The sequence below is a fragment of the Aspergillus ibericus genome, assembly GCF_003184845.1.
Source record: "Aspergillus ibericus CBS 121593 unplaced genomic scaffold BO80scaffold_85, whole genome shotgun sequence".
In the NCBI taxonomy this organism is placed as follows: Eukaryota; Fungi; Ascomycota; class Eurotiomycetes; order Eurotiales; family Aspergillaceae; genus Aspergillus; species Aspergillus ibericus.
The window spans coordinates 26,122-51,267 of record NW_020292183.1 but is presented as its reverse complement, the minus strand read 5'-3'; the positions used below and the strand labels follow the sequence as shown (position 1 = coordinate 51,267).

The 25,146-nt window shown below is 51.3% G+C and overlaps 7 protein-coding genes and 3 non-coding genes across 10 annotated transcripts; 5 read left to right on the top strand and 5 right to left on the bottom strand.

The window, feature by feature from the left end:
- The first annotated feature begins 198 nt into the window (after nt 1-198).
- BO80DRAFT_430161 (proteasome regulatory particle base subunit RPT5) lies at nt 199-1,955 on the top strand. Its single transcript, XM_025720647.1, has 3 exons — nt 199-633; nt 730-1,145; nt 1,203-1,955. Exons 1-3 carry the CDS (start codon nt 314-316, stop codon nt 1,859-1,861), a joined length of 1,395 nt encoding a protein of 464 aa, XP_025569445.1. The 5' UTR covers nt 199-313; the 3' UTR covers nt 1,862-1,955.
- Nucleotides 1,956-4,803: 2,848 nt separating this feature from the next.
- Nucleotides 4,804-5,660, top strand: BO80DRAFT_279399 (uncharacterized protein). Its single transcript, XM_025714916.1, has 2 exons — nt 4,804-5,520; nt 5,589-5,660. Exon 1 carries the CDS (start codon nt 5,074-5,076, stop codon nt 5,443-5,445), a length of 372 nt encoding a protein of 123 aa, XP_025569444.1. The 5' UTR covers nt 4,804-5,073; the 3' UTR covers nt 5,446-5,520; nt 5,589-5,660.
- Nucleotides 5,661-6,316: 656 nt separating this feature from the next.
- BO80DRAFT_488071 (uncharacterized protein) lies at nt 6,317-7,356 on the bottom strand (the record flags this gene model as incomplete). Its single annotated transcript, XM_025723564.1, has 2 exons — nt 6,317-7,084; nt 7,138-7,356. 2 exons carry the CDS (start codon nt 7,354-7,356, stop codon nt 6,320-6,322), a joined length of 984 nt encoding a protein of 327 aa, XP_025569443.1.
- A 1,761-nt stretch (nt 7,357-9,117) lies between these two features.
- Nucleotides 9,118-9,238, bottom strand: BO80DRAFT_t301. Its single transcript has one exon. It is a non-coding gene; the product is annotated as a tRNA-Phe (tRNA).
- Nucleotides 9,239-9,995: 757 nt separating this feature from the next.
- BO80DRAFT_t302 lies at nt 9,996-10,068 on the top strand. The gene has a single exon. It is a non-coding gene; the product is annotated as a tRNA-Phe (tRNA).
- A 1,360-nt stretch (nt 10,069-11,428) lies between these two features.
- Nucleotides 11,429-11,501, bottom strand: BO80DRAFT_t300. Its single transcript has one exon. It is a non-coding gene; the product is annotated as a tRNA-Phe (tRNA).
- Nucleotides 11,502-12,481: 980 nt separating this feature from the next.
- Nucleotides 12,482-15,217, bottom strand: BO80DRAFT_279372 (uncharacterized protein). Its single transcript, XM_025714915.1, has 2 exons — nt 14,574-15,217; nt 12,482-14,509 (listed from the first exon to the last, which is right to left on the bottom strand). Exons 1-2 carry the CDS (start codon nt 14,990-14,992, stop codon nt 12,598-12,600), a joined length of 2,331 nt encoding a protein of 776 aa, XP_025569442.1. The 5' UTR covers nt 14,993-15,217; the 3' UTR covers nt 12,482-12,597.
- BO80DRAFT_279371 (uncharacterized protein) lies at nt 15,218-15,877 on the top strand. Its single transcript, XM_025714914.1, has one exon. It carries the CDS (start codon nt 15,443-15,445, stop codon nt 15,794-15,796), a length of 354 nt encoding a protein of 117 aa, XP_025569441.1. The 5' UTR covers nt 15,218-15,442; the 3' UTR covers nt 15,797-15,877.
- Nucleotides 15,878-19,092: 3,215 nt separating this feature from the next.
- On the bottom strand, nt 19,093-21,870 carry schA (serine/threonine protein kinase SCH9; the record flags this gene model as incomplete). Its single annotated transcript, XM_025716405.1, has 2 exons — nt 19,093-20,505; nt 20,566-21,870. The coding sequence occupies 2 exons, from the start codon at nt 21,868-21,870 to the stop codon at nt 19,093-19,095; spliced, it is 2,718 nt and encodes a 905-aa protein (XP_025569440.1).
- An 858-nt stretch (nt 21,871-22,728) lies between these two features.
- Nucleotides 22,729-23,218, top strand: BO80DRAFT_430158 (uncharacterized protein). The gene has a single exon (XM_025720646.1). The coding sequence runs from the start codon at nt 22,832-22,834 to the stop codon at nt 23,027-23,029; it is 198 nt and encodes a 65-aa protein (XP_025569439.1). The 5' UTR covers nt 22,729-22,831; the 3' UTR covers nt 23,030-23,218.
- The last annotated feature ends 1,928 nt before the right edge of the window (nt 23,219-25,146 follow it).

The following is a 25,146-nucleotide window of genomic DNA, read 5'->3' as shown; positions in this document are numbered from 1 at the left end:
TGTGGTGCCCAGGCTGGTGGGGAGGCATCCGATTTGGTATCATGTACATAGTATGGAAGACACCTAAGTATCGTAAAGAGCAGGCCTAAAGAAACTCCCTGAGCGTGGTTGGCGCGCCGGGCTATTTGTAATGGGTCACGTGACATAGGCAGGGCAGCTGACGTTGTTTGGCCGGAGCTCAGAGCATCACGACTCCAACACAGCTCAAGTTCCCCAACCATCACCTTCCACCAACCACTTTAACCCTCCGATTCGAATTCCTTTCTCCTCTCTACCCTCCCTATCCTTTCACGACCACATTTCACTTGCCACCATGTCTACCTTGGAAGATCTCGACGACCTTGAGCGTGAGGAGAGAGACAAGAAGGACCAGGGCGATGGCAACGGAGACGGCAGGAAGCCCGAAGGCGAAGGGGATGCTGAGATGAAAGACGCCGATTCCAAGAAAGATGAGGACGATGGACTCTTGGACGAGGAGATCCTTGGCTCGAGCACAGCGGACATCGTCAAGCGACGGCGGATGCTGGAGAACGAGCTGCGTATAATGAAGAGTGAATACCAGCGGTTGACTCACGAGCAAAACACGATGAGAGAGAAAGTCAAGGACAACCAAGAGAAGATTGAGAACAACCGGTAAGCTCCGAGCTCGATTGCTTCGATCCGCCGGCCTTCTGCTCAACGCAGTGGCAAGACGTAATCCCGGTCATTTGCTGACTGTCTATCTGATAGGCAATTACCCTACCTTGTCGGAAACGTCGTCGAGCTGCTGGATCTGGATGTTGAAGCTGAGGCTGCTGAAGAGGGGGCCAACATCGACCTTGATGCTACCCGGGTGGGCAAGTCGGCCGTCATCAAGACGTCGACCCGTCAGACGATCTACCTCCCGCTTATTGGTCTGGTAGATCACGAGAAGCTCAAGCCCGGCGACCTCATCGGCGTCAACAAGGATTCATACCTGGTTCTGGATACGCTACCCGCTGAGTACGACAACCGTGTGAAGGCCATGGAGGTCGATGAGAAGCCGACGGAGAAGTACACCGACATTGGCGGCTTGGATAAACAGATTGAGGAGATCGTCGAGGCTATTGTATGGCCTATGAAGGAGGCCGACAGATTCAAGAAGCTTGGCATCAAAGCACCGAAAGGTATGTAGTCGTTCGACTCCCCATCCTAGCATGGGCCCTCTAACGCGTTTTTCTTAGGTGCTCTGATGTATGGTCCTCCCGGTACGGGTAAAACCCTCCTCGCCCGAGCCTGTGCGGCAGAGACAAACGCCACGTTCCTTAAGCTTGCCGGTCCGCAATTGGTGCAGATGTTCATTGGTGACGGTGCCAAGCTCGTTCGCGACTGCTTCGCCCTTGCCAAGGAGAAGGCACCCTCTATCATCTTCATTGACGAACTGGATGCGGTCGGTACCAAGCGGTTCGACTCGGAGAAGTCTGGTGACCGTGAAGTGCAACGAACCATGCTTGAACTTCTCAACCAGCTCGATGGATTTGCATCAGACGATCGTATCAAGGTCCTCGCGGCCACGAATCGTGTCGACGTCCTTGATCCAGCCCTGCTCCGTTCCGGTCGTCTGGACCGCAAGATCGAGTTTCCCCTGCCCAACGAGGAGGCGAGAGCCAACATCCTGCAGATCCATTCCCGCAAGATGGCTGTTGATGACCGAGTCAACTGGGCGGAACTGGCACGCAGTACCGACGAGTTTGGCGGTGCTCAGCTAAAGGCCGTGTGCGTGGAGGCGGGTATGATCGCTCTCCGGAAAGGCATGAGCAAGGTAGGTCACGAAAACTACGTTGATGCCATTTCGGAAGTCCAGGCAAAGAAGAAGGACACCAACATGGGTATCTATGTCTAATCTGGTCGTCATCACGATTCTTGCATGACACCTCTCGGCGATGTCTCTGGGCCATCCACATGCTTTGTAACTACGTCTACCGGGGCTTGAGGGGTGCTAACTACTATTCTTCCTGGGCTTAAGATACTATTGCCTGTCTTATTTTGCTCGAATCAATGGCACATAGATGAACCGTAATGATAGTTTTGAAAGGAATGGGTTCCATAATGATGCATACGGGTATTGTGACCTGCATGGGTGGGGTCTGCGGCCCATGTAGAATTGATGCCGGTCATGTGATGGGCCCGCCATGCATTCAACCTACCTAGGGACTCCATTCTTCCCTTCACATCTGCCGGGAGATCCATGGCCCTCCATCGTGTCCTTGCTTCGTTGAGATGAAGTCGAAGTGTGCCCGTCCTTTTCATGAAGGGTAAATCCTACGAAAAGCAAGTGACAAATCCTATTCCATGTACATTTGACGATGAGAGATCAAGAAAATTCCATGGATGGATCAAGCCATTCTCATTCGACTGAAACCTTTCTTTCAGCACAGAAGGCATCTGCAGGACTCATATGATTTACTAGATGCAGCGAAAATAAAGAAAAGCAAAAAGAAAGACACTGGCCGAGATACGGTCGGTACAGCACATCCTAGCTACACAGAACTTATATGACTAAGGGCGCAGTGCTCTGTCAACTGTCCCGGAAGCGATCAGGGACGTTTTAGTATACAAGACCATGTATCTTTGTCAAACGTGAACTGAAATGAGCAGGCAAATACGCAAGAAGCGTCGAATCAACCTTTTTCAAGAGGACCGATGAGTGATTTAAATCACATGATTTGGCACTCATGCAGCCAAGGGCTGGCAATGGTGCGATGGTCTCGACTCTACCCAGTTTGCATTGACACACTCTTGCAGGCGGAGAATATCAGCGGTCATGCAATATAACTACGGCGTGTCTCGTCCAAGATACCACTGACCCTTGCTATGGGACCACCTTTGTCAACGGGGCAGACTCTTTCCCCCAGTGGCAAACGGGGCAGGTATAGTTTCGGTGAATTCCGGTTCACAACCATCACTCTGGAGTCCGGAGATAGTGCGGGGAAAGTCCGAAGAAATGGATAGTCTATTCAGCTATCAAGATTACATTACACAGCGAGAGACTGGACTTGATATGGTGAACAGCTATGTTGCCCGGATAACAGTGGATTATCAGCTAGCAAGTTACAGGCATGATAATTGGCGAATCTCATTTCACTGTTCAGGATGGAAATTGGCACTGGAGGATCCTGGGTCGTGTCGGCTGTCAACCACGGTGTAGGCACTGAGCAATACTGGTGCCGAAAGATCGGATATCTCATGACCTGACGCTTGCTGTGGTACGATGCTTACAGCTCGGGACATGGACAACTCAAGGCGTGCATGGGATTTCCTTCAAACCCAACGAATTTAGCTCGATCTCACTGCCTGACCCAGCCAGTTGGGTTCTGGTATACAGGTCGTGCTTTTTACTAGATACAACGCGCCCCGAGCGACGAGGGCACAGCAGATACGATGTTCCTAGCGAGTCCTTGTGACTCTCCGTTGCCGGGTGCTTGCTTTCTTCTGGGACTGGGAGCGCTGTCTAGTACCTAGCCGAAACATCTCGCTTAGGCTATTCCGCGAACTGTCATCCCTGTCGACACTCGATTGCAAAGTGCTACTTGTAGGGCCAATGAGGGTTGGGCTGTAAGTCGCTCTCCCAACTCACTCCTTCTATGATGGCAGGGTCTCCCTGCTCACTCCGGCATGCTTGGATATTCTAGTTCTCGACAAACAAGTCTATGTATAACAGCGGAGCCTGGCATGGAATCGGCTCATCTACACGATATCTTCCAGAATGAGCGCGTCTCCTCATGGCTGTCAGTCTCCTTCTAGCGATTTCTCACTCAAAACCTATTAGGGGATTATTTTCAATTACATGCACTCTACTCGGCTCAATATGTCCAGTGGGAGGTCAGGGGAAGTTTACATCAGCATCTGAGAATCGCCGGGTCCTTCACGATGTCACGGTTCATTGACCATGTGCATGGAATACGAGAATGGTCACCGTAAGACAGCCTTGGTACTGCTAGGTGCTATCGGACAACTGATCTACTCACAAGGCACATGCGGTTCAGATGGATGAGGGAAAAGGGGCAAGAGGCAGCCTACGCAGCGCACTCTGGTAGGTTGGTTACGTTTCACATCTTGTAGTGCTGATCTCTAACAACGAATAGTCGATGAGCCTCCCCAAGCTATTTTTGGGGCCTAGGCTGACTACAAGACTTGGGTGCTACATGTCAGGTCTCAGCGGACGCTCGATTTCTGATTCGGCAAAATAATCGCCTTCATTGGTCGTCAGAATTGGCGGGCCACGCAATTATCCGCCGTGAATGCTCCGTACTTGTCCGTGGCTTGGAGCTTCATCATCCTTGGGCTACGACGAATCGGCCAAAACCTTGGAACTGATCTATTTGACATGGGTCCCTTCCCTTGACAGAATTCTCGCACCATCTGTATTAAAATTATCGACGGATGTGCCTCCATCCTACGCTCACGTTGGAACCTTACATATCTCCCTCCGCCGACCGGCGAAAATCTTCGAGTACCGTATCTTCCAATCCACTTCCAATCCACGCTACGTCATTAGAGTGATTGTTGGATAGACTACGTTGCTGATCCCCAGTCATACAATGGAAGACCAACCGACTTCGGTCGGGGGGGTGGGAGAGCTCGTACTAGCTGTCAAACGCTCAACCGAGAGCTGGTGTAACATAGGCCGAGCCTAAGGCACCTCTGCTGCAAGAAGGGGTAACCAGGATACGAAACCAGCAGATGCAGAGCACAATCCATCTCGGCGGGAAATTCTTTGTCCTGTTCATCTCGAAACTAGAATGAGAACAGGGCCAGTTGTGTAAGATAATCGGTGCATATGAGAGGCGGAAAGGTCCAGCTTCCAGCTCCGCGCCGAAGCCATGACAGGCGGCGCCGGCTTTCACAGCCTGTATTGATGCCAACGCATCCAGCCTCGTGCTCGCTCTAGACGCCGAGGGGCTTGAGGGGCGTAGTGAAGCATGGTGCTGAAGGGAAACGGAGGAAGCACGACTCAATAAATCCACCCTTCCTCAACCCCGGGTCGTCTATAAAGTCAGCCTGACTCCGAGCAAAAGCGATTACCTCTGCTTCCTTCATCACCAGTATCTTTTCATGATGAAGAAAATTCAGGTTCAGGCCCGTAAAAACAACCCCGAGTCTGAAGAGCGCAAAGACTTGGTCGATGCTCCCTCCGAGGCCGGACCCTCGACACGGATATGTTCGTTCTCACCCACCCGCGGTTCCTCTCCTCCCAACGCCCCCTCTACCTCTGACCATTCTTCTCCTCTCCCCGCTGCCAACGAGCCAGCTACGCCTGGTGTGGTAGACGCACCCGGTGCCCCTGCTGTACTTGAACCAGCAGATGCGCCTGATGCCGCTGCTACCACGACCGCCTCCGAACCCACGGAAGACACTTTGGCCTTGAATTCCTTCACGGCTGTTGCTCCTGTCCATTTTTCTATCTGGGCAATCCAACCGCTGTAGAAGCTTAGTGCTTCCAGTGTAATTGTCGTGGGTCAAGCTGCCCGCCAGCATTATCTGGATAGTAGTAGAATTGACGTATGCCACTCCTTCCCCCCCCCCCGGGGACCATTATATCCCATGAGCAGATAGCTTACACAGTACAGACGAAGAAGGAAGTAGAGATAATCGTTCTAACCCAAGAGGCACCGGTTTCACTGAAGAAAACTCTCATCGAAAACAGGGGTGGCATATTCGAAGCGAGAAACGTCTCCGCTTCCCAGACGAAGCCATCCCCCGGTCAACCCGCCCAGAAGGCCACCAAAAAGGCTGCTAAGAAGCCGTTGAAGAGGCCTGGAAAGAGGCCTGCTGACATCCATCTCACTATGAATTGCTCGGTATGGACTGTCGATATCAAAATCCACACCTTCTCAGTTGGGGGACCATTGCCGCCAACTGTGGATGACGAGTGGATCTATCGCTCCGCTCTACGACGGATCAGGCAACCGCTCGGAAAGTTCCTTCCGGGCTCCTTACCGGTGCTTCCTCTTCCTTTCCTTATTCTAAAGGCGATCAAAGATTGTCGACCAGGGTTGCCAGAAGATGCACAGCTCGTCTGGGACTTGGCCCATAAGCTTGAGAAGGGACACAGGTGGCAACCGTCCCAGGAAGAGGTAATTAGAGATCATTTACGCAAGCTCGTCAATGCGGAGACGCAGCCCTTTAAAAGGAAATCGAGAGATGAGTGGAAGGAAGTCCTTTGCTTCAGTGATGTTGAATAGTTTGATGAATCGAATTTGCTTCTAGGGAAATTGGACTGGTGTAGATCTACCCTACGCGCGTATCAGCTTGTGTAGACGCAGTAAGCCTAAAGGATGGTGGACATCTCCCCCAGCCTCTAGTCTGCTGCGTTCTCCCCAAACCGCTCCTCGATTTCTTCACCAGACAAGCCCCTCAGTTGCTTTCGAAATTCCAAGCATTCCTTGAAGCCTGGGTCAACACACTCAAACATGGGGTCCGGCAGAGTGCCCTTCGCCCGCATGTCCTCCCATATCTGATCCAGTAATGGATTAATCTCACGGCAAGTCACTCTATCATCATCCACGACCATCAAACGCTCATAGATGGTACCGAAGGGCTGCCGGATGCAGTGGGGACTGAACAATTCCCGGGGAAGGAGCCTTGCGGAATTCCGATGGAATTGCTCGATGGCCTGGAGCCAGGGCCAACCCACCCCTACGCTTTTCTTGAGAGTCCAATCGCGCACCTCTTGGAGAATCAATGACTCTACCCACGGGACAGGCTTGAGCATCTTGACCGGGTAGAAATCACTAGCCCACCCGGGGGTCCCCCAGTCCATAAGGCGGCAATCCGTTGTGAGCATGAAGTTCGGGTCGTCGTCTCTGGGGAAGCCGACGGGGGGGTCAGGGAAGCTGGAGAGCCACTGGGACTTCCGAAGCAGACCGATGGGGTTATGAAATGTGAGGCCCTTCTTTGGTTCAAAGGGGTGGGCAGGCCACGTATAAGCCCCGCGGATGCTCTCATGGGGACGATCCCAGAAACAGGACCAATCCCAGGCATTTCTATCGGAGTACCCCGCGGCTCTGAGCGCCTGGACTGCCTCGCTCAGATATTCATCCGGGATCACAAAGGTTATCTCCAGCTATGGTACGTACGTTAATTCCTATCACCTCCCTCCTAGTGATCATGACTTACCTTGGAACAACCTTTCCGGACATGCATCAGAACGTACATCACCCCGCCCCAGATGACATAGGGGATTTGGGCTTCATCAAGTACCTTAGCTACTGCAGAGGTCCCTATGAATTGCTCTTTCTCAGGGTCATCCTCCATTTTTCTTTCGTCCTCCTTTTTCTTCGACTCCTTCTTCTCCTCCCTTCTTTTCTCCTCCTTCTTACAGTCTTCCCGTCTCATCTTGATAGGAGACAATGATGGTTGAAAGAATCAGCAAAGTAAAAGTCTGCTGAGCTTGTAACAACAACAGCAAGCCGGGTGTGACGCCTTATTTATATCCTCTGGATGATCAACACGGTTCAGAACTCGAAGCTACATTCCATTACTCAACTGAACTCCCCATCTCCAACGGAGAGAACACAGTATGACCTCCACCCTACCAGCGGGTGTCGTTGCCAAACTCGTCAGGTAGTAGCGATATTCCGAACCTTTGCCATCGATTGAGAATCGGTGGTTCGGCACTTACATGGTTTAGTTCCCACTAATCTATTCCAGTGTGAGGTGGTCTACGGGTGGTTTCATAAGCCATGGCTGGCATGTTCCGTAAGGGTAAGAAAGAAGTGGTCGTTGAATTACTACGTAGCAGTCATATGACTTGTTGACGGAACTCAAACGCCAGCTGAGGTGACGGGAAGCCTTTGTGAATATATTGATGGAGACTTGGTCGTGCGATTCTCGTTGGGTTACTTTCTGATATAGATACATTCCCTTTTTTCCTCGGTATATCTTCGTAAACCCCCTAATCACCAGATGATGTGTCGGATTTCCTTATTTCAGATCTAAATCGGAGATCTCATTCTATTCTATCTATCGATACATCCGATGTACCGTAGATATATTCCCTATCGAATTACATACTTACCATACACATACCAAAAGACCAATAATCGCAAATATCCACAACCCACGGCCTATCAGAAAGAAGGCAAACCACCATAATCGATAGACCAAGACAGAGGTAACAGATAACCCAGATCGTGAGTAGATGCTCCAGCACTGCTGAATCACATTCCCCTATAAGGTCCGGTTGATTGTTCAATCCAGCTATTCATTATGTACAACTACCTAATGGGATCGGTTCTTATCAGCTGGCATTTATTTGATCTCCCACCTAATCACGCGGATGTATGTATATTATTCCACCATGTATATATCCTGATTGATTGTGATTTATTCTTTGTTCCATATGACATTTCTTCGTGTTTGGATCTGCGCTAATTCTTTGTGTTGCCCCCCCCCCCCCTTTGGTATAGATTCCTCCACTACTTTGTCGGTTTTTTTACGGAGCGAATCATCGTGAATACGAAACACTATGGCCGAGCGGGAAAACGATGGAATATTGCTTAGCCTTGATAATATTGATACAATCCGATCGATCCAAATGACCAGATTGAATGATTGATCTACTGGATAGAAGGTTAAGCCAGCAGGTCATTTCCTAATTCCTTTCTATACAGGGGGGTGGGGGGGGAATACGACCTATATCACCGATGTCAGCGTGGCGAGTTGATCATGGAGAGGGTGAGAATATATAGTGCAAAGTATGCTGATATAACTAATTCACATTTCTGAGGTCGGCGTTTTGGAATTGATAGCGGCAATGGCTAAATTGTGCGATATTGCGCGGATGAATTTACATAAAGGTACAGCGATCGGGTAAATTTTATGTCTGGACATCTAGGATAAGACAGCAAGCAGGCTCGAACGGGGAGAATAAAGTACAGCGACGTGATGCAGGCTGGATGGTTCACCACCCGTGGGGAACAAATGGTTCAGGGTGGGGAGGAAAGAAAGGGAAAGAGAAACAATAGTGGAATACTCAGTAGAGAGCCTTGAATCAATAGGGAGTAAGTAAAAAGTAAAATAACAATTGTTGTTGAACGATAAGGAGGTGGTTGTAGAGGTGGGCGGGTGAAAAGGAGTAAAAATAAAAAGAAAAATTGGGGCAAGCCGGGCTTGAACCGGCCACCTTCAGATTAACAGGGACACCCTCAGAGAGGATGAAGCCTATGGCCGAAGTTAGAGCTTCAGTCTGACGCGCTCCCAGATGCGCCATTGCCCCTTTTTATTATAATACTACTGTTTTTCACTATTCTTGTAAGCAGTTAGGTTTACTGGTTAGTCCACTTTGCAGGGCGATTTTGGCCTTAGGATGGCAAATATTGCTACATTAGTCTAGTTTAATTTATGTTCTTGTTATATTATACTATATGAAAGGTATTTATCCTACCACACGGGTGTGTTTCGTGGGTAATCGGGTTTCAACTGCAGCGGCTGTATACTGAGGAAATGGCCCGTAGACAATGTATGTCCTGGAAGGCCGGGAATTTCCTTCCACATATCCTTAAATAAACATCAGGAGCTCACTCATCTTCGAAATCAGCATCATCCGAGAAAATGTAATCAAGACGCAGGGTACAGTCAATATACACGGGGTTCAATGGACGATATGCTGAAAATTAGACTGAGGATGATGTTAGGAACTAGCCCAGCGAAAACGGTCATGGCAGATACCGAGAGTGATTGACGGTGCTCTCCATAATAAACGAAGAAGATTCCATACAGCCACACGCCGCCAGCTCGGCGATATCAATCTTCAGCACTATTGACCCTCCAAATCCATACGCAGATACGGCGCTTGATCCCTAATACCATCAACGTCTTTTCAAGGTCCCCTACCCAGAGCACCCATCAATCATGCAAACCCTACCCACCGGCATTCCACACGAGACAAGCTATATACATCTCGAAACCCTATCAAAGTACCCAAAATACACCTGCCTCACAATATCAAACATACGCCTCAACTCAACAAGTACGGGGCAATGGCGCATCTGGGAGCGCGTCAGACTGAAGATCTGGAGGTGGCCGGTTCAAGCCCGGCTTGCCCCATTTTTTTACCTTATTTAAGTTGTTTGTCCGTGGAGCATCTTGGCTGTTCATGGTGGCTTTTGGTGGTAGCTTGCGTGGTTTCATTTGTTTTACTTCTTGCCTGGTCTGGTTGGGCTGGGTGGTTGATAGATGGATGAGGTGCAGGTTGGGAAGGGTTGGGTTCGGTATGTTGGGGTGGAGTTTAAGACTTGTTTTTTCTTTTGCCTTTACTTGTTCGTTGGGTTTTCATTCGTATCTTGTACTTTCTATGATTTTTCTTTTCGGGGCGCTTTTATGTATGGGTATGTCTCTGTGTGTGGATATGTGTGTAGACGGCCGTTTAATACCCACGACGGATGTTAGGGTGGTTGGTATCTCAACGCAGCGGAGATATATGCACGCCTCCTTTCTTTTTCTATTCCCTCTTTCTTTTTCATTTTTTCCGTTCTTAGAAAAGGGTGATATACCAATGTCACATAGCAGACATACACAACATAAACGGTACATCAATCTCTTCCCGCATGCATCGTGTGCCACGTGCGTGTATCAGTGAGACAAGAACCAGTCATGCCGGCAATGATTACACGCGTCAGAAGCAGCCCGAGTCTTAATGGTGGGATTTAAAATTGGGCTCATGGTTTGCAGGAACTCGGATGCTGTGTATCATACCATGTGGAGGTTGTCATGGTTGGATATGATTTCAGGATCTCGAGTTGATATAGTTGCCTGTGAAGGTGTGGAGTTCACTGTGGCGAATACAACCCGTAAGCCACTATAACACCATGTAGTTTGACTGTTCCATGCACTGGAAGTTGTCAAGCTGCCTCATGAGTTGAAGGTATTCTCAAGGATGAGAAGCGGTATGGACTATTCTGGGAGTGGGGGGTTGTATATCTACTGCTTACTGTTATGTGACTGAGAGCTTCCAGGTACTGCATAATCTTCCTGTCTCACCTATACCTGGACACATTGACAGTTGACAGCATAGGTCTACTTAACCTCTGTGATACAACAGATATGCGCTGCAGTCTGCAGTGCTACCTACCCGTTTCGTCACAGTGCTAAAAGTAACAGCATGGCAGGCCCCGTACGGTGTTCCTTGCAGATGGACAGTAACGAGCTAGTCTGTAATCCGTACAGGCTATCGTTGATATAGATGGCCTTAACTTTGCTAAGAGTCGAGGTTGTACCTAGACATGAGAACCACGGTCACTCCGTACCTTCAATCCCAAGGCACTCTGCAGATGACTAACCACTTACATAACCAGGCCAATGACTAACTAAGTCCACAGACCCACCGTACAGCTACGCGACTGAATCCCCCCCCACATATAGAAAATATGAACTCCTCCAGCAGATGGAGGAGCAAAAAGAAAAGTAATGGGGCAAGCCGGGCTTGAACCGGCCACCTCCAGATCTTCAGTCTGACGCGCTCCCAGATGCGCCATTGCCCCATTTGTTGATATATTCCTCTAACCAAATATGCAATATAAGGAAAAGGTAGGAACATGGTGGATTGGGCTATATCTATCGCTGGTTAGGTGTTGGATGTTATGGCTATTTATGTGGTGTACATATAGGGGCTTGAGCTTGAGGGTAGTATATTGATTTTTTAGGGGTATTATTGCGTACTACCAGGCTAAGCTTTAAATTGAGTAGATTCATCTGTTTTATCATTGTCTATCTCGCATTGTATATATCCCGCCAGTCCCCTAGATGAGCCGGATGGGCATGCCACATCACAATCATACGACATGCGACATACCCACAGCATACGAATGTGAATATATTCCTGGTTATGGGTTCAAGTTTGTGGGTTGATCATCATCGGTGTATTCATAGGCATTAAGCTGCAAAGGGATTGTTGTTGATATACTGCTGGATTTGAGGTGCTGGGATAATCTGGCCTGAACTGATTTAATTCGACTTGGTCGATTGATTCATGGGGTTAGAATGGTGTGGTTCGTTGGGAGGGCTGGATAGCTGGAGGGATGGAAGAAGGGAGGGATGCTTGGGTTTCATCATGGAGATGAATGGAATTGGGTCGATACAGAATTAGAAGTCATCTATAGAGCAAGCAAGTCTAAAGCTACATGGAATAATAATAAGGTACTATGTACGTAGCATATGCATTAGCACTAGGGATATATACGATCGGTCTGATCAAAGTAATACTTATAACAACCAATATACAGGAGCAAGGAAAAATGCCACCCATTAGGATCTGTACAAACAAAAAACACATGGATATAGAGGGAATGAGAATCAAGAGTATGAAAATTGTCCGCAGCGGTGCGCCAGATGTCAGCCGAAGATGACCCAGATCATAGGGATATGTCCATAAAGCTCCAATTAATAAACAGAGAAGAGTGAGACCTCTGCACCATGTTAGGTCAGAAGTGTCCAGAAAAAAAAACCAAAGTGATGAAATCGTCATCCGTAAACGCCGTTTCTGCGTATACCACTAGCATGTACCATGCATGCCGTTCCTTCCAATGTGAACAAGAAAATAAATGGGAGATCAAATGCACGTCACCCGTGATGTACATCCTAGAAAAGCTGCTTCACGTCGACTATCTCGACATTCCCTGGCCGGTCTCGTTCCATGTGGAACCACCAGTCCCGTCCACCTTTGTGACTGTAATTCCAAGACCCCGTGCAGGCATCCCGGTCCCAAGGAAGCGCCGTGGATGAAAGACTCATCGGTGTTGCTGGGGTCGTGGGCGTGTTTGGACTGGTGCCCAGCGCCGATCGACTGCCGATGCTGCCCCATCCGAAGCGGGAGGTGGTAGTCGAGGTCGGAGATGGTGGCTCTTCGGGCACCGGTTTCGCGGCACCCTTACCACCGAAACAGTTTACCCCAACACCGGCAGCGTAGGTAAGGGATTGGCTGGAGGCCAGCACATGTTTCCAATCCACTAGGCCTCCATCTCCATCCTGTCCTGGTATGTCGGGACGGAGGATGAACCGCGGAATTGAGACATCCCCGTCACTCGTCCTGCAGCCGATCCGCCCCATGAACGCGGGCATCCGGAAATCATACACGGTGACAGGTCCTTCGTGGTCTTCGGAGAGAATGTCATTCTTAGGCTGCACACCGCCGATGCCGAAATCGTCCATGTCCAGATCGGAGCCGTCATCTGAGCTGTCGTCCAATGCATTGTCCGGGACGTACGAGTCGGAGTGGTCAGTGAAGACCAGCCGCATTCCGGTTTCTGTGTCCTTCGCGGCCATATCGATAAAGGTCTGCGCTCGGATCCGAGCAGAGGTCAGGTTGTTCCCGGCCGGCAGCGCCATTGGCCGGGTGGTGACCGAACCATGGGAGCTGCGAGGGAGACTGTAACGATCCGGCTTGAGCAGTGCCTGTCCATTTGGCATTGGCTGACATACAGCTTGAAGAACCCCCGGAGGTTCTATGTCCGAGGGCGCTCGCAATGCTGCAAGACGGGGGAAGCCGGCCGACAGGATACTCTGAGCGAGATGGGAGTTTGGCGACTCGGTGTGTCGTGGCGGTTTCACAAACGGAACATAGTCAAGCCTGCTGAGCGCGGCGGCAGAGTCAGGGCCCGTAACGTCCCAGTGCAGATATTTGAGGCTGGCGGAGGCGAAAAGCGGTTGAAAGACAAGCCCATCGGCATTCAGCGTAGGGCACATGTTGCTTTGGACGAACTTGAAGCGTTCTAATTGTCTCAGTGATGACAGGATTTTCGAGACTGTGAGCAAGGACTCGATGTTCTGTTCAATCAGGGCCAATGATTTGAGGGAGCGAGACTCGGGGCGCGTTGCATACTGACACAGTCCTGTATCAGTCACGCCTGGGAGGCTCTCCAGACGAAGCGAGTCCAGCGACGGCAGACACAGCAGCGCGCTGTCCGCAAAGGCATCTGCATCAAAGTTGGAAATGCAAAGGTTTCGGAGCGACGGCAAGAGGCTGATCATGCGAAGGAAGATACTCGGTTCCAGGGCGTTGTTCTCGTTAACACCATAGAGCATCAGCGTTTCTAGATTGGTCCATGACGTGTGATAGTTAAGAAACTCAAACATCTGCGAAGGGCCCAAGCTCCCGGGGCATGAGGTGCTGCGAGGAGATTCTTCAGAGACCGCCGGGGCCTCTCCCAAAACCCATGTATGCTCCTTCAGCTTCCGCCGCGTGGACAACGCATGTGTCAGACGATCGAACTCGTGGTTGTACGGGATGGTCAGGCCTAGCAAGCGTTCCAAATTCGGGCACACCATGACGACCGAGGCGACAAGGTCTCGATACTCCTGCCACTGAGTGCTCTGCTTCACTGCGGTGAACAACAAGTCCATCTGGGGAACGCGAAGCTCCAGAACGAGATTGGCCAGCAATTTCCTCTCCCGGAGGGTTCGTCTAAGCAACTTCAAGCGGCTTCCCCGTTTGAGTCGATATTTCTTCAACTGGGACGGCGAATCATTTCCAATGATATGTATGCGGTTATACCTGTGGCGAATGGTTAGCATACTTCGTTGGTCGTAGCCACGGAGGATTAGAACAAAACACTTACAATTTCGCTCTGACAGCCTTCTCCCAGGACCGACAGGTCAAGGAGAGAGCATGAAGGTCGCGCTGGAAACATGTCAAGCATCCCATCTGATTCGGGCCGGTATGTAGGTACTGCAACTGATCTAGAATAACATCGTAGACCTCCTGCGGTAGTCGTTTGAACACCGACTCCAATATCTTATCCAGAGAAGCTGCGGAGTCGAAGCGATATGGGGATGCGGGGGAGATCGGCGAGTAGACTGTCGGGGCAGTGGAAACACTGTAGTTGCTCTTGAAGGAAGAAACGGATGACGTTCTAGAGGAGACCGGCTGCACTGTCACGGCATATGCTGCATCCTTGTAGTGATGGATCTGGCTTTGGTGGGAAATGGGGGAGAAAGGCACAGCAGCGCTCTCGGGTCTACTGGCGACGACATTCATTATGAACCCGGGTGTTGCATTTGACGAGCACCAAAACAGGATGCGTATGTGCGAATCGAGGAGCGAAAGTGGTGGTGCGTGTGGTATAATATAGCGTGCAAAGACCCGTTGGAGAGGGAAAAGGGGAGAAAAGGCGCTAGAGTGGGGACGATGGGCCAAAAGGAACGGCACTGGAATGTATGTACAGCGATAAAGCACAGCAAGATACACTGATCAAAGCGTGTAGGGGTGAAGGAGTGTGGGTGTAAGGAACGAAAAGGAAGGACAGGCAAGTGGAAGAAACCACCATGAAGGATGTCAACTGAAAACCCCGGGAAGTACTCGAGAAAAAAGAAAAGCGAGCGCGGCGCTATTTTAGGAGAACGACTGGAACGAGGGGAACGAGCGGGCGCCAAAAAGTAACCGGGATGAGTAGTGGCGGCCCCAAAGGAGCTTAACGCAGGGCCATCAATGGCACGAGAAAGTCAAGAGGCCGACCACCGCGAACACGCCACTTCTCCGTTGGATGGAAGTAGGTCACTAGGTGGTAGTTCAGACCTTGGGACGAGGACATGGGACGGCAGTCGAGGGCCGATCGTCCCCACCGGAGGAACGAGGATCTTAGGTTCACTAGTCCGTGGTGCGACTGCAGGGCATCGGCATCACAGCGACTCGTGCTGCAATTGGCAAAGCGGAGACCACCTCGGCTCAAACATCACTCCATCCGACCCAAGGGAGGTCCTCGCCAGGGGGAGGGGGGGATTCGGGTATGACGGACAACATCGCCATCAGCCCGTACGGAGTCACTTGCACTGTGAACCGTGAACTCAGCTGAAAAAGCATCGGGCAACTCCAGGATTCAACTGCCATGGCCATACTCCAAAGAGGACAGAGGCCCGTGAACTAAATCATTAGCTGGAGAGTTAGTCCGTCGCATCACCCCAAACCAGTAACGATGCGACTCGTGGGAGGTCTGCCCTCTGCAGGATGCGAACCTGTCAGAGACCAAGGATGAGGCGGGGATCCATCTGTCCTCGCTTTTCACTTTTGCCGGTATGGAAGATAACTCCCGTCCGTAGACCCGATCCCACCCAAGAGTTTGGTCGAGGATCAGAGGATGACGACGGAGGGGAAGGAAAAGGAGGTGGCAGCCCCGAATCCATGGGATCCCGTGCCAGGGGATGCCTCGACACCCGCGGAACCAGGCATAGAGACTAGGGAATTTTGGGGTCTAGTGCCATGGCCGGGGCACCGCTAGCGTCAGGAACACGGCGCTAGACCGGATGGAGGCGGTTCATTCGGCATGGAACAACTGGACGAGCCCCTTTTCAGTCACGGTGCGGTGACTCGAGTGCCCCCGGACAAGGTTGATGATCCAGTAGTTGGGGTCAATTCTGAAGTTTATTTATACCCTCCAATGGGTTGATGACGTCGGTACTGCTTACGATCACCGTGAGCGGGATTTACGTTGAGCAGCAGTCCTCGTCTGGGGTCGAAGTCAGACTACGAAGTATCCGTTACAGGTTGCACGTACACAGTACAGGTGCCTGTGTGTTGGGGACCACGCAGGCAACAGAAATACCCTGCAGGACGTCTCCTGAAGACGAACCACCGTTATCACCCGCTTCGCCTCTAGCCTCTTCGCCTTAGCCTCCATGGCAATGGATCCCCTTCCACACGTCGGCTCGCACCGTCAATTAACCATTGGCTGATGCGCCGGACCCGTTGGTTGCAAAGGGGCAGCAGAAGTGGGACACCTCAGGCCGGAGTCACACACGCCTGTGCAACCTGGTTAGTCAGCCCCCGTTCCTGAGCATCAATCTCAGACAACGATGGCCAGTCAATCCCAAGCTCGGAGATAACCGTTCCACTTGCTTCGTCATGTAGATTGCATGGTGTATATACTTGACAAGGAATAAATTGCAATATTTAGCCGTGGTCACTAGCCAGCAGATATAGAATCCCTCCCTGCCCACATCGATACCTACTGGTAAGTCACTGTCTCTGCATTGTGACTGTCACTCTTAAATCCGAACCCACTGTCTACACTAAACGCCCTACACAGCACGACTAACTCGGAACAGTAATCACACACTCCAACCCGAGACAAACCGATCCAGACAAATGCCGTCGACGGTCTGACACTCCACCAAGTGGCAAGCGGCCATGCAATGCAACCAGTGTCCCATTTTTGTTCCGACTTCGTAAACCCTCCGATCTGTAGGGCCCGTATAAATATCACGCGCTGTACCACCACCACAGCCACTATGAAACAAGCAACAAACAAAATAAAATTAAGAAATGAAAAAAAGGAAACACGGAAGACGAAAAAAAAAAAGAAAAGAAAAGAAAAACGTGTCGTTTCACATGGCCACGTCGAGTCAGGTCCCGTGGGGCCGTGGCTGCAGCAGCGCAACCGTCCAGTCCAGTCCAGTCTGGATTGCGAACCTGCAAGTGTTGCTTCGCTCATGGTCGGACGCCTTGCGATTGGCTTGAAGGGGTGCTCCTTCGGATCGTTGCGAATGTTGATCGACGCATGGCGCATGGTTGGGTCTTACTCGTTCTGGTCTTGCCGTTGCCTGTTTGAGAGGATTGCATGGACTAGTCTCTGCGATGTCTGATTGCAGGTATTCTGTGTGCAGGGTGAGATATACATAGTACATAGAAATATGTAGTACTCGGTACCCGGGCTGCTATCCATGTCGATATGTACGATCCGGCAGGTCCATACCGAACGGGATACGGAGGATAGAAACCGACAGGGGTTGGTTAGTTACACCGGAATCAAACATCCGATCGGACAAAGACTACGGGTACCCTACTTACATACCCTCCTGCTTTGTTATCCGAGAACAATCCGGAAGATCTCATCCACGGTCCATGAACAAAGAGAGATCACAACCACAAAGTAGTAGCAGTGCACGGCCCCCAAAGTGACCACCACCACCACCGAACCCATTCTTGGCATCAGCGAGTCAGGAATCGTCCGATAGCAGTCTGATTGGTGATGTTCACTCTTCTAACCATGGACAGTGGTGTATTCCCACCACCCACCATCTCAAACAAAGATCTGACACAACAAACAAAAATAGATACGAGAACCAAACAATCCCTCTCGTCAAATCTCACCGCGGTCGGATCACGCAGTGGCATTATCTATCCACGTACTCCATACCTAGCCAACATCTTCCCGTGCGTGTTAGACAATGTCTCGTTTCGGATTATCTTTGGCATACTCGGGGGCAAAAATAGGGTACGGATGGCCAGTGCATGCACATTTTTTCATAAGTCGCCGATTCCGAGACGTGGGAGATCTACCGACATTCGGGATGGGTTTTCTTCGGGGACGGGCCTGGTCCGATGATGCGTTTCAGCCCAGAGTTTGAGCGGTGGGCGATGGGGACGGCCCGGCTGCTTGATCCCAGGCCGCTGAAATACCGAGGTTGATACGATCTAGAATCTCTAGTGGCCCGGTGGCTGGAATGGGTCCCGGGGCTTACAATTGAAGTGATGCTGATCATTTAGTATTAACTAGAGCAGCTACGGTCCAGAAAAGATCTGTAGTACTTTAAGCAACTCGTATGCTGGCTGTGCGCCAACCATCCCAAGCAAGCGACCTCCTGCGCCATGCTGCCGGATAAACGCCGCTGCATCATCTCTCCTCCATGGTCCCCCATGCTCACTCCCGCATGGGAAGACCGGAGGGGAAAAGTCGCCAATTAACCGCAAAACCAAGGCAGCTGGCCACTGCCGGATATCACAGGGATCGAGGAAATGAACAAGTGCAATGTCGGATCAGGTATTCCTGGATCGAAGGCCGGTCCCATCTGCGCAGGACCAGCCCGATCGATAAACATATCCAACCATCGGACCAGATGACCAGGAGGAACAAGACAGAAGCCAAATTGGGTTAAAGATAAAATATGACCAGACCATGGCGGGGGACTAATCCTGCTGTTACCAGAGCAAGCAAAATAAACAACAGCTAAGGTGGATCCACAGACAACAAATCAGAAACGAAAGGTAACAACAGTTTAAGCCTGATTCACCCACATAGGCATGTACAAAGCAAACCAAATGTCATATGAGTCACAACTCCATTATCATGCATAATTCCATAATCACATGTCGAAATTGTCATCAACGTTGAAGATACCGGGCTCGCCGCCCTCGTGTGTCCTCTGCACCCCGCTCATGCGGTGGTTAGCCGCGCTGGCCGGCTGGTGAGGTCGTTGCCAGAGCTCCGTGTCCTCTTCCATATGGTCACCAGGCTCGCTCTTGAAGTGGTGATCGATGGAGCTTTCATTGACAAAGGTGAAGCCCTTGAAGTTGGCCTGCAGGCCCGGAGACAACGGCGTCGATGCCGGCATGAACCCGTTGGCAATGGCCGCCGCACGGTCATTGAGCGAGTTGTTGTTCTCCAGCGCGTTCGTGAACTCGGGGTCGAAGTTGGACGTGTCCGTGTCAGACGTGAGCGTTGGCTTGAAGGGAGGGATCACCTCCTTACGACCCAACGCCTCCCAATCGACGTCGTTAAAGAAAGGATGTGCCATAAGCTCGCTGGCATCACCCTTGGCCCCCAGGCGGTGCTTGGGGTTCCGGTTGAGCAACCCTTTCACAAAGTTGCGTCCTTCCGTGCTAAGAGCATCGCGGGGAAACCGGACTTTACCAAAAGCAATGTTCTTATACATCTGCTGAGTGTCCTCCGCGTAGAAGGGACTCCAGCCACAGCACATCTCGAATACCAAAACACCAAGGGACCAGAAGTCGACCATCTTGGTGTAGCCCTGTTCGTCCAGTAGTACCTCGGGCGCGAGGTACTCGGTTGTTCCACAGAAAGTATTCGTCGTGTCGTTCTGGGTCAAGTTGGCCTTTGAGAGACCAAAGTCACAGAGAGCAATGTGACCGTTCGCATCCAACAGAATGTTCTCTGGTTTCAGATCGCGATAAACGATATCGTGATCATGAAGATGCTGCAGGGCTAGGATCAGTTCGGCGATATAGAACTTGGCCCTAGCCTCCTGGAATCGCCCTTCTTTCTGGAGATGCCAGAATAGCTCTCCGCCGGACATGTAGTCGGTGACAAGGTAGAGATCGGTGGGGGTTTGGAAAGAGAACTTCAAGCCGACGATGAAAGGGGAAGCGGCCATTGCAGTCCGGACGAGAATATTTCGCTCGCCTAGAGTATGCGCAACCTCCTTCTTCTGAATAATAACTTTCTTCGACAGGACCTTCATCGCATAGATACGACGCGTGTCCTTCTTTTTGACCTGGTATACCTGGCCAAATGTTCCCTTACCGATGAGCTTCAGAATCTGGAAGTCGTTCGGTCCAACCTGCTTCTTTTCTGTCCTCTCGAAGCGCATCTCCATATGAATCTCCCCAGACACCTGAGGGTCACCCGCTGCTCGGGACTTCAAGGGGAACCATCCTTCTAACCGGCTGTTGTCATCCTTCAGGTTGATACAAAGTCGTACATGGCCCAAGAATGCTTCCTGATCCTTGCGGTCATACACAGAGACATCTACCTCTGACTGATCGCCGAAGACATCACTAGAAGCCGTCAGTCACATACTCCTCTCAGAAGTCTAAACCAAAGGAAAGAAGAGTGAAACGTACAAGACCGCCTCGTGGTTCCAATGCGGGTCGGTCACTGGAGCCCGACCCTTGTGGTCGGGACCATCGAGAGCACTGTTGTTGCTGCTCTGTCGGCTCTTCATCGGGATAGCCATCGGCCGGCCGGCATCACGGTCCGACTTCTCTTGCTCCTTCTGTTGCCGTTCCAACGTGGCTTCTTCCTCATCCTGGGCGCTCTTAGAGATACACTCATTCCACTCAAAGACGCAGACGACGTAAGGGTCGAAGCCGGGTCGGAGGCCCCTGGCTTCCGATATATTCACAAAGAGCTTGCCCTTAAGCGAGGCCACTGGTGGACCATTTGGCGAAGGGCTATCTCTCTCAGGGGGGAACACCTCGTTGAGCTTGCCGGCGATCTCGTCTGCGGCACTGGAGGCTTCATCGGACTGTGGCTGCACAGGTTCTGACGGATGAGGGGATGATGTGGGCGGCTTCTTGTCGGGTTGCGAGCCTTCATTGGACATAGCACGAGGCGTGAGAGGGGGAGTACTCTTTAGACGCACGAGATCCGACACAGTTCCAGTTAGCTTCGCCAGATTCTCAGAAGACATAGACACATGTGGTTTTTCGTGTTCGAGTAGGGGAGCTTCCGGCACAGAGAACGCATCTGAGGTAGGAAGAAGGGATGGGTTGGAGAAATGAGAGGCAAGGACTGGGTCGTCAGAAACGCTTGAGACGGGAAGAGAGGTGTGACGACGGGATGTTTGCTCAGGAGATGACATGCTTCCGGATGGAGAAAGATAATTCTTCAAGGTATTAAATAGAGAGCTCATGCCCTTATCTGGGGCAGAAGAGCCCAGTTCAGTCTCATCTGAATCTTTCTGCAAAAGGGAACAAGCGGAGCTGTAGGGGGGAGTAGGTAGATTCGTAGGGGGCAACGTTTCCGGCTGTAATTGTGTCTCCGGTCTCTGATCCGGCGAAGCGGCAGAAGACTGGGTATCTGAAGCCTCAGGACGCTCCATCATGACAAAGGAGCCCGAGGGTGAGGGCCCATGATCATCCCGTGTCCCTGTAGTGGACGTATCCGACAGGGAATTTTGCGCGGAGGAAGGGGTCTCAGAAGAAGACCGGGTGCTGGAAGGACGGATTTTATCACCAGAGGGAGAACCAACCTGGAAATAACTGGAGTTTATGGACGGCAGACGCTTGTCCGCTAGATCAGGCTGCGGGGTCGAGATGCCAGTGGGGGTTGGGCTGTTGGAACCGATCTGGTCCTGACCTTCTTCCTCCTGCACGCCATTGCTATAAGACGAGTTAGCCATGAACAGAGACGGCGATAACATTCGAGAACGGTATGACAGCATAAAACAGGCCACAGCCATCGGATGCATGCTAGGCTAGGATGAAAGACAAGAGAACCATCGCAGCCGATGCACACAGAGTGACAAGAGTGTAAAGCTTTTCTCAGCAGGCAGCATTGCATAGAGTCATCGCTTGTCGCGGATGACGGCCGCCTGAGATATGATCCATGGGCAGCGCAGCAGAAACCAAGGATGAAAGCTGCCATGTTGGGCGTGACAACACAATGGAGGCTGTGCTGTCGAGACTTTCGCCAGCGCGGCAGATAACGAACCCAGGCCGACAGCGATAAGAGTTGGAAGTCGCACAATTCTACTCACCTCCGAGGTATAGGCTGCTTCGACACACCCGCATCCCCCTGCGACCCTAATCCACTCTGAGCAGCAGCCATGATTATGTTTCCATGAAATTCCAAAAATCCTCCACCGGAAACACCGAAATTCGAGGCCGTCGGTGGCGCCGCTGTGATGCGAGAAACGGAGTCAGATTTCACGAAACGATCGAGTACAGACCGACCGGTATGTGACGTCTTTTGACGGTAGTAGTGGAAAGGGGAAAAAAAGAAAAGGTGAGTCAGACGCTGCCGGACGTTGACGAGCCAAGGAAGTTTGCGGGACGATGAATCCGATCGGGTTCGGATAGGAAAGACAAGGAGGAGAGGGGTAAAAGCGGGATGGTCTGTGGCTGTTGGTAAGTGTTAAGAGGATTTTGGGTTGAGCCGTGGGAGGGAAGTTAAGTGGATGGAGCTGATGAGATCAACAGCAACGAGTGGGGAGCGATGATGGGAAGGGAAGGGAAAAAGAGGGAAGGGAAGCACACACCTGAAGGGTCTTAGTAGAGGGAAACGCAATGAATCCCGGGGCGACTTGAAGAAAGCAGCTTGGCCTTCAAGAAGTCAATCAGTCAGTCTCGGGCAGGCAATTAATGCCCGTCAATGTGGGCGACGGAGCCTTAGCGTCAATCAGGCGCGGACGGACAAATGGCGGGCGGACGCCGGCGGATGGCGGGTTTTCGTACCAGACGAAAAGCGAAGAAGGTACTCCGTATACTAGTAGGTGGCCACCACGGATCGGGAGGACCACGAAGCGATTAAATGTAACTCCCGGGGAAGATAGAGATTGAATTCGGGGATCACGTTGAAGATGAATTCAAAAATGAGCCCGGCGATGAGGTGGCGTTAACGACCCAAACCTCTCAGTCATAGACCCAAGCTGCCGCTGATGCCGCTGGATGGGTCAGGGACTGCGGACGTGGTAACTTCGCGACCGAGGTTGATTGGGGAGAAAAAGGGAAAACCCGCGTCACAAAAAAGGTTTAAGCGTGCAGAAGCTGAGTTACGGGGATCGGATGGATCATCAAATCACTGGGGAGAGGAGAGAGGCGAAACCAAAGGAACAGGCGAGAGAGATTCGGAAGGACGCTGATGGGAGAACCAGCGATGGGCGGGTGTAGATAGATAGGGAGATAGATCGATGGACCGATCAGACAGCCAGGGGGAATGATCTGTCTCCCTGAATAGTCCGTAATAATAATACAATGGCGACCCGAGCCGCTACCTCGTCATAAGTCCCCTTGATTATACTATCAAAAGGATGGATGGTGTTTGAGGGTTCGAAACGATAGCCTGGCACAGCTTTGCCTAGTAAGGGTGCATGGTTGTCTCGGAGCGTCCCTAGAATTGGAGGCAAATGGCACCCATTGGAAAGGGAGCGAATCAGAAGGCAGAGGGAGGCGAAGAGCAAAGAGAAAAGGGAAAAGGCCTCAGACGGAGTGGAGATGGCGGTGTTGCTGGCAAATAGACGGGGGAAGGTTTGGGATGGAACCACTGGTGAAGTCAACCACGAACCACATCACCTTGGTGGCTGGAAGCACACAGTGGTAGTAATAGCATTAGCGGTGATGCCTGGGGACGATAAGAGTAGAAACAGACAAGGCGTTGTTGGTTGAATAACTGACCACCACCACTGCCTGCCATCATCAAGGGATTTCTTTTTCAATTTGCTCCTGGGGTCAGGATGGTTGAAATACCTTCTTTGCCCTGGCACTGGCAAGCCGCTGATGACTGCAGTCACTGCAGTACTGCCAGGTCCGATGATGAGCCGGTTTGCCTCTTGGAGTTGGGCCAGGTTGGTTACCCGCCCGGTGGACAAGGGTGGGTGGGCTGGTGGGAACCGGGAATTCTCGAAGTCTGAACGGCTGCATACCACCATGGCCACTGCCATGGAATCCTTCTGTTCTCTCGGGTTCTCTATCTTTTCCATCGGTTCAACTGTCACCTATCTGCCTCTCCGGGCATCTCTTCCCTCATGGAATCTCGTATCTGGCATCTGATCCTCTCCTATCGTCCATAAGGAATGGTTCACTGTTTCCTCCCAGTTTCGATTCTCCCACCCCCGACCTGCAGATACCAAGTTCTGTGTACTCTTACCTATGTAGTACTCGGTAGAAAGCTTATGCTCCTCCATGGTCAACCAACCTGCCACTCAAAATTCCGGCAACCTGCCAGATAATGCCTCTTTTCGCTCGATGGGGTTGTTCTCCTCTTCCTCTCCACCATCTCCTCACGCTAAACACCCGATAAGAGAAAATGGCTCCGGAGATCGCTTTCTCCGCCGCCACCTCCTCAGTCCTTATCCTCTTAGTCTACTTTGTAGATATCTACTTTTCCCCTCTACATGGGCCAAGTGGAGTGGGGTACAGACCACCGCAACTGTCATCACTCAGCACCGATTAATGGTAACTGGATCATTTACCTGACAAGGGTGTTGTTATGTCTGATCGACCTTGGAGTCTCCCATCAACCACGTCCCGGCCTTAAGTATTTCCAGCCAGTCCGGGGCCTGATCGACCGATTACCCCATTGGGAATGTATTGCTTCCTGTAATGGCCGCCTTGGCCGCCAATGGGAACCTCGTGCCTCCGGGTGTCAACCACCGCACCTCTTCTCAACCCGAGCTACAGAATGAGCCATAATTGTTGTGACATCACAATCCTTGCCCCGAACGCCGTAGACCTGAAATTTGGCGCGGGGTTATCGCAGCTGATGCACAGCCCTGCCGGCTGTTATGGTTACTCGGCAGTCCATACCATCTCACCCACCTTCAGACAGCCGCATCTTCCACCCTTGACCACCTAGGTCTACAACTGCATAGGAATTAGTTATTTCTGCCTGGCTTAGTCAGATCATCGTCAGCCCTGAATTAACACTCACCAACTATACTTCTACTACTGTGCAAGCC

Coding starts and splice junctions, on each gene's coding strand:
- BO80DRAFT_430161 (XM_025720647.1), top strand. CDS start 314: ATGTCTACCTTGGAAGATCTCGACGACCTTGAGCGTGAGGAGAGAGAC. Junction 634..729: donor GAGAAGATTGAGAACAACCG/GTAAGCTCCGAG, acceptor TCTATCTGATAG/GCAATTACCCTACCTTGTCG. Junction 1,146..1,202: donor TGGCATCAAAGCACCGAAAG/GTATGTAGTCGT, acceptor CGTTTTTCTTAG/GTGCTCTGATGTATGGTCCT.
- BO80DRAFT_279399 (XM_025714916.1), top strand. CDS start 5,074: ATGATGAAGAAAATTCAGGTTCAGGCCCGTAAAAACAACCCCGAGTCT.
- BO80DRAFT_430158 (XM_025720646.1), top strand. CDS start 22,832: ATGCCCGTCAATGTGGGCGACGGAGCCTTAGCGTCAATCAGGCGCGGA.
- BO80DRAFT_279372 (XM_025714915.1), bottom strand. CDS start 14,992: ATGAATGTCGTCGCCAGTAGACCCGAGAGCGCTGCTGTGCCTTTCTCC. Junction 14,510..14,573: donor AAGGCTGTCAGAGCGAAATT/GTAAGTGTTTTG, acceptor CATTCGCCACAG/GTATAACCGCATACATATCA.
- BO80DRAFT_279371 (XM_025714914.1), top strand. CDS start 15,443: ATGGCACGAGAAAGTCAAGAGGCCGACCACCGCGAACACGCCACTTCT.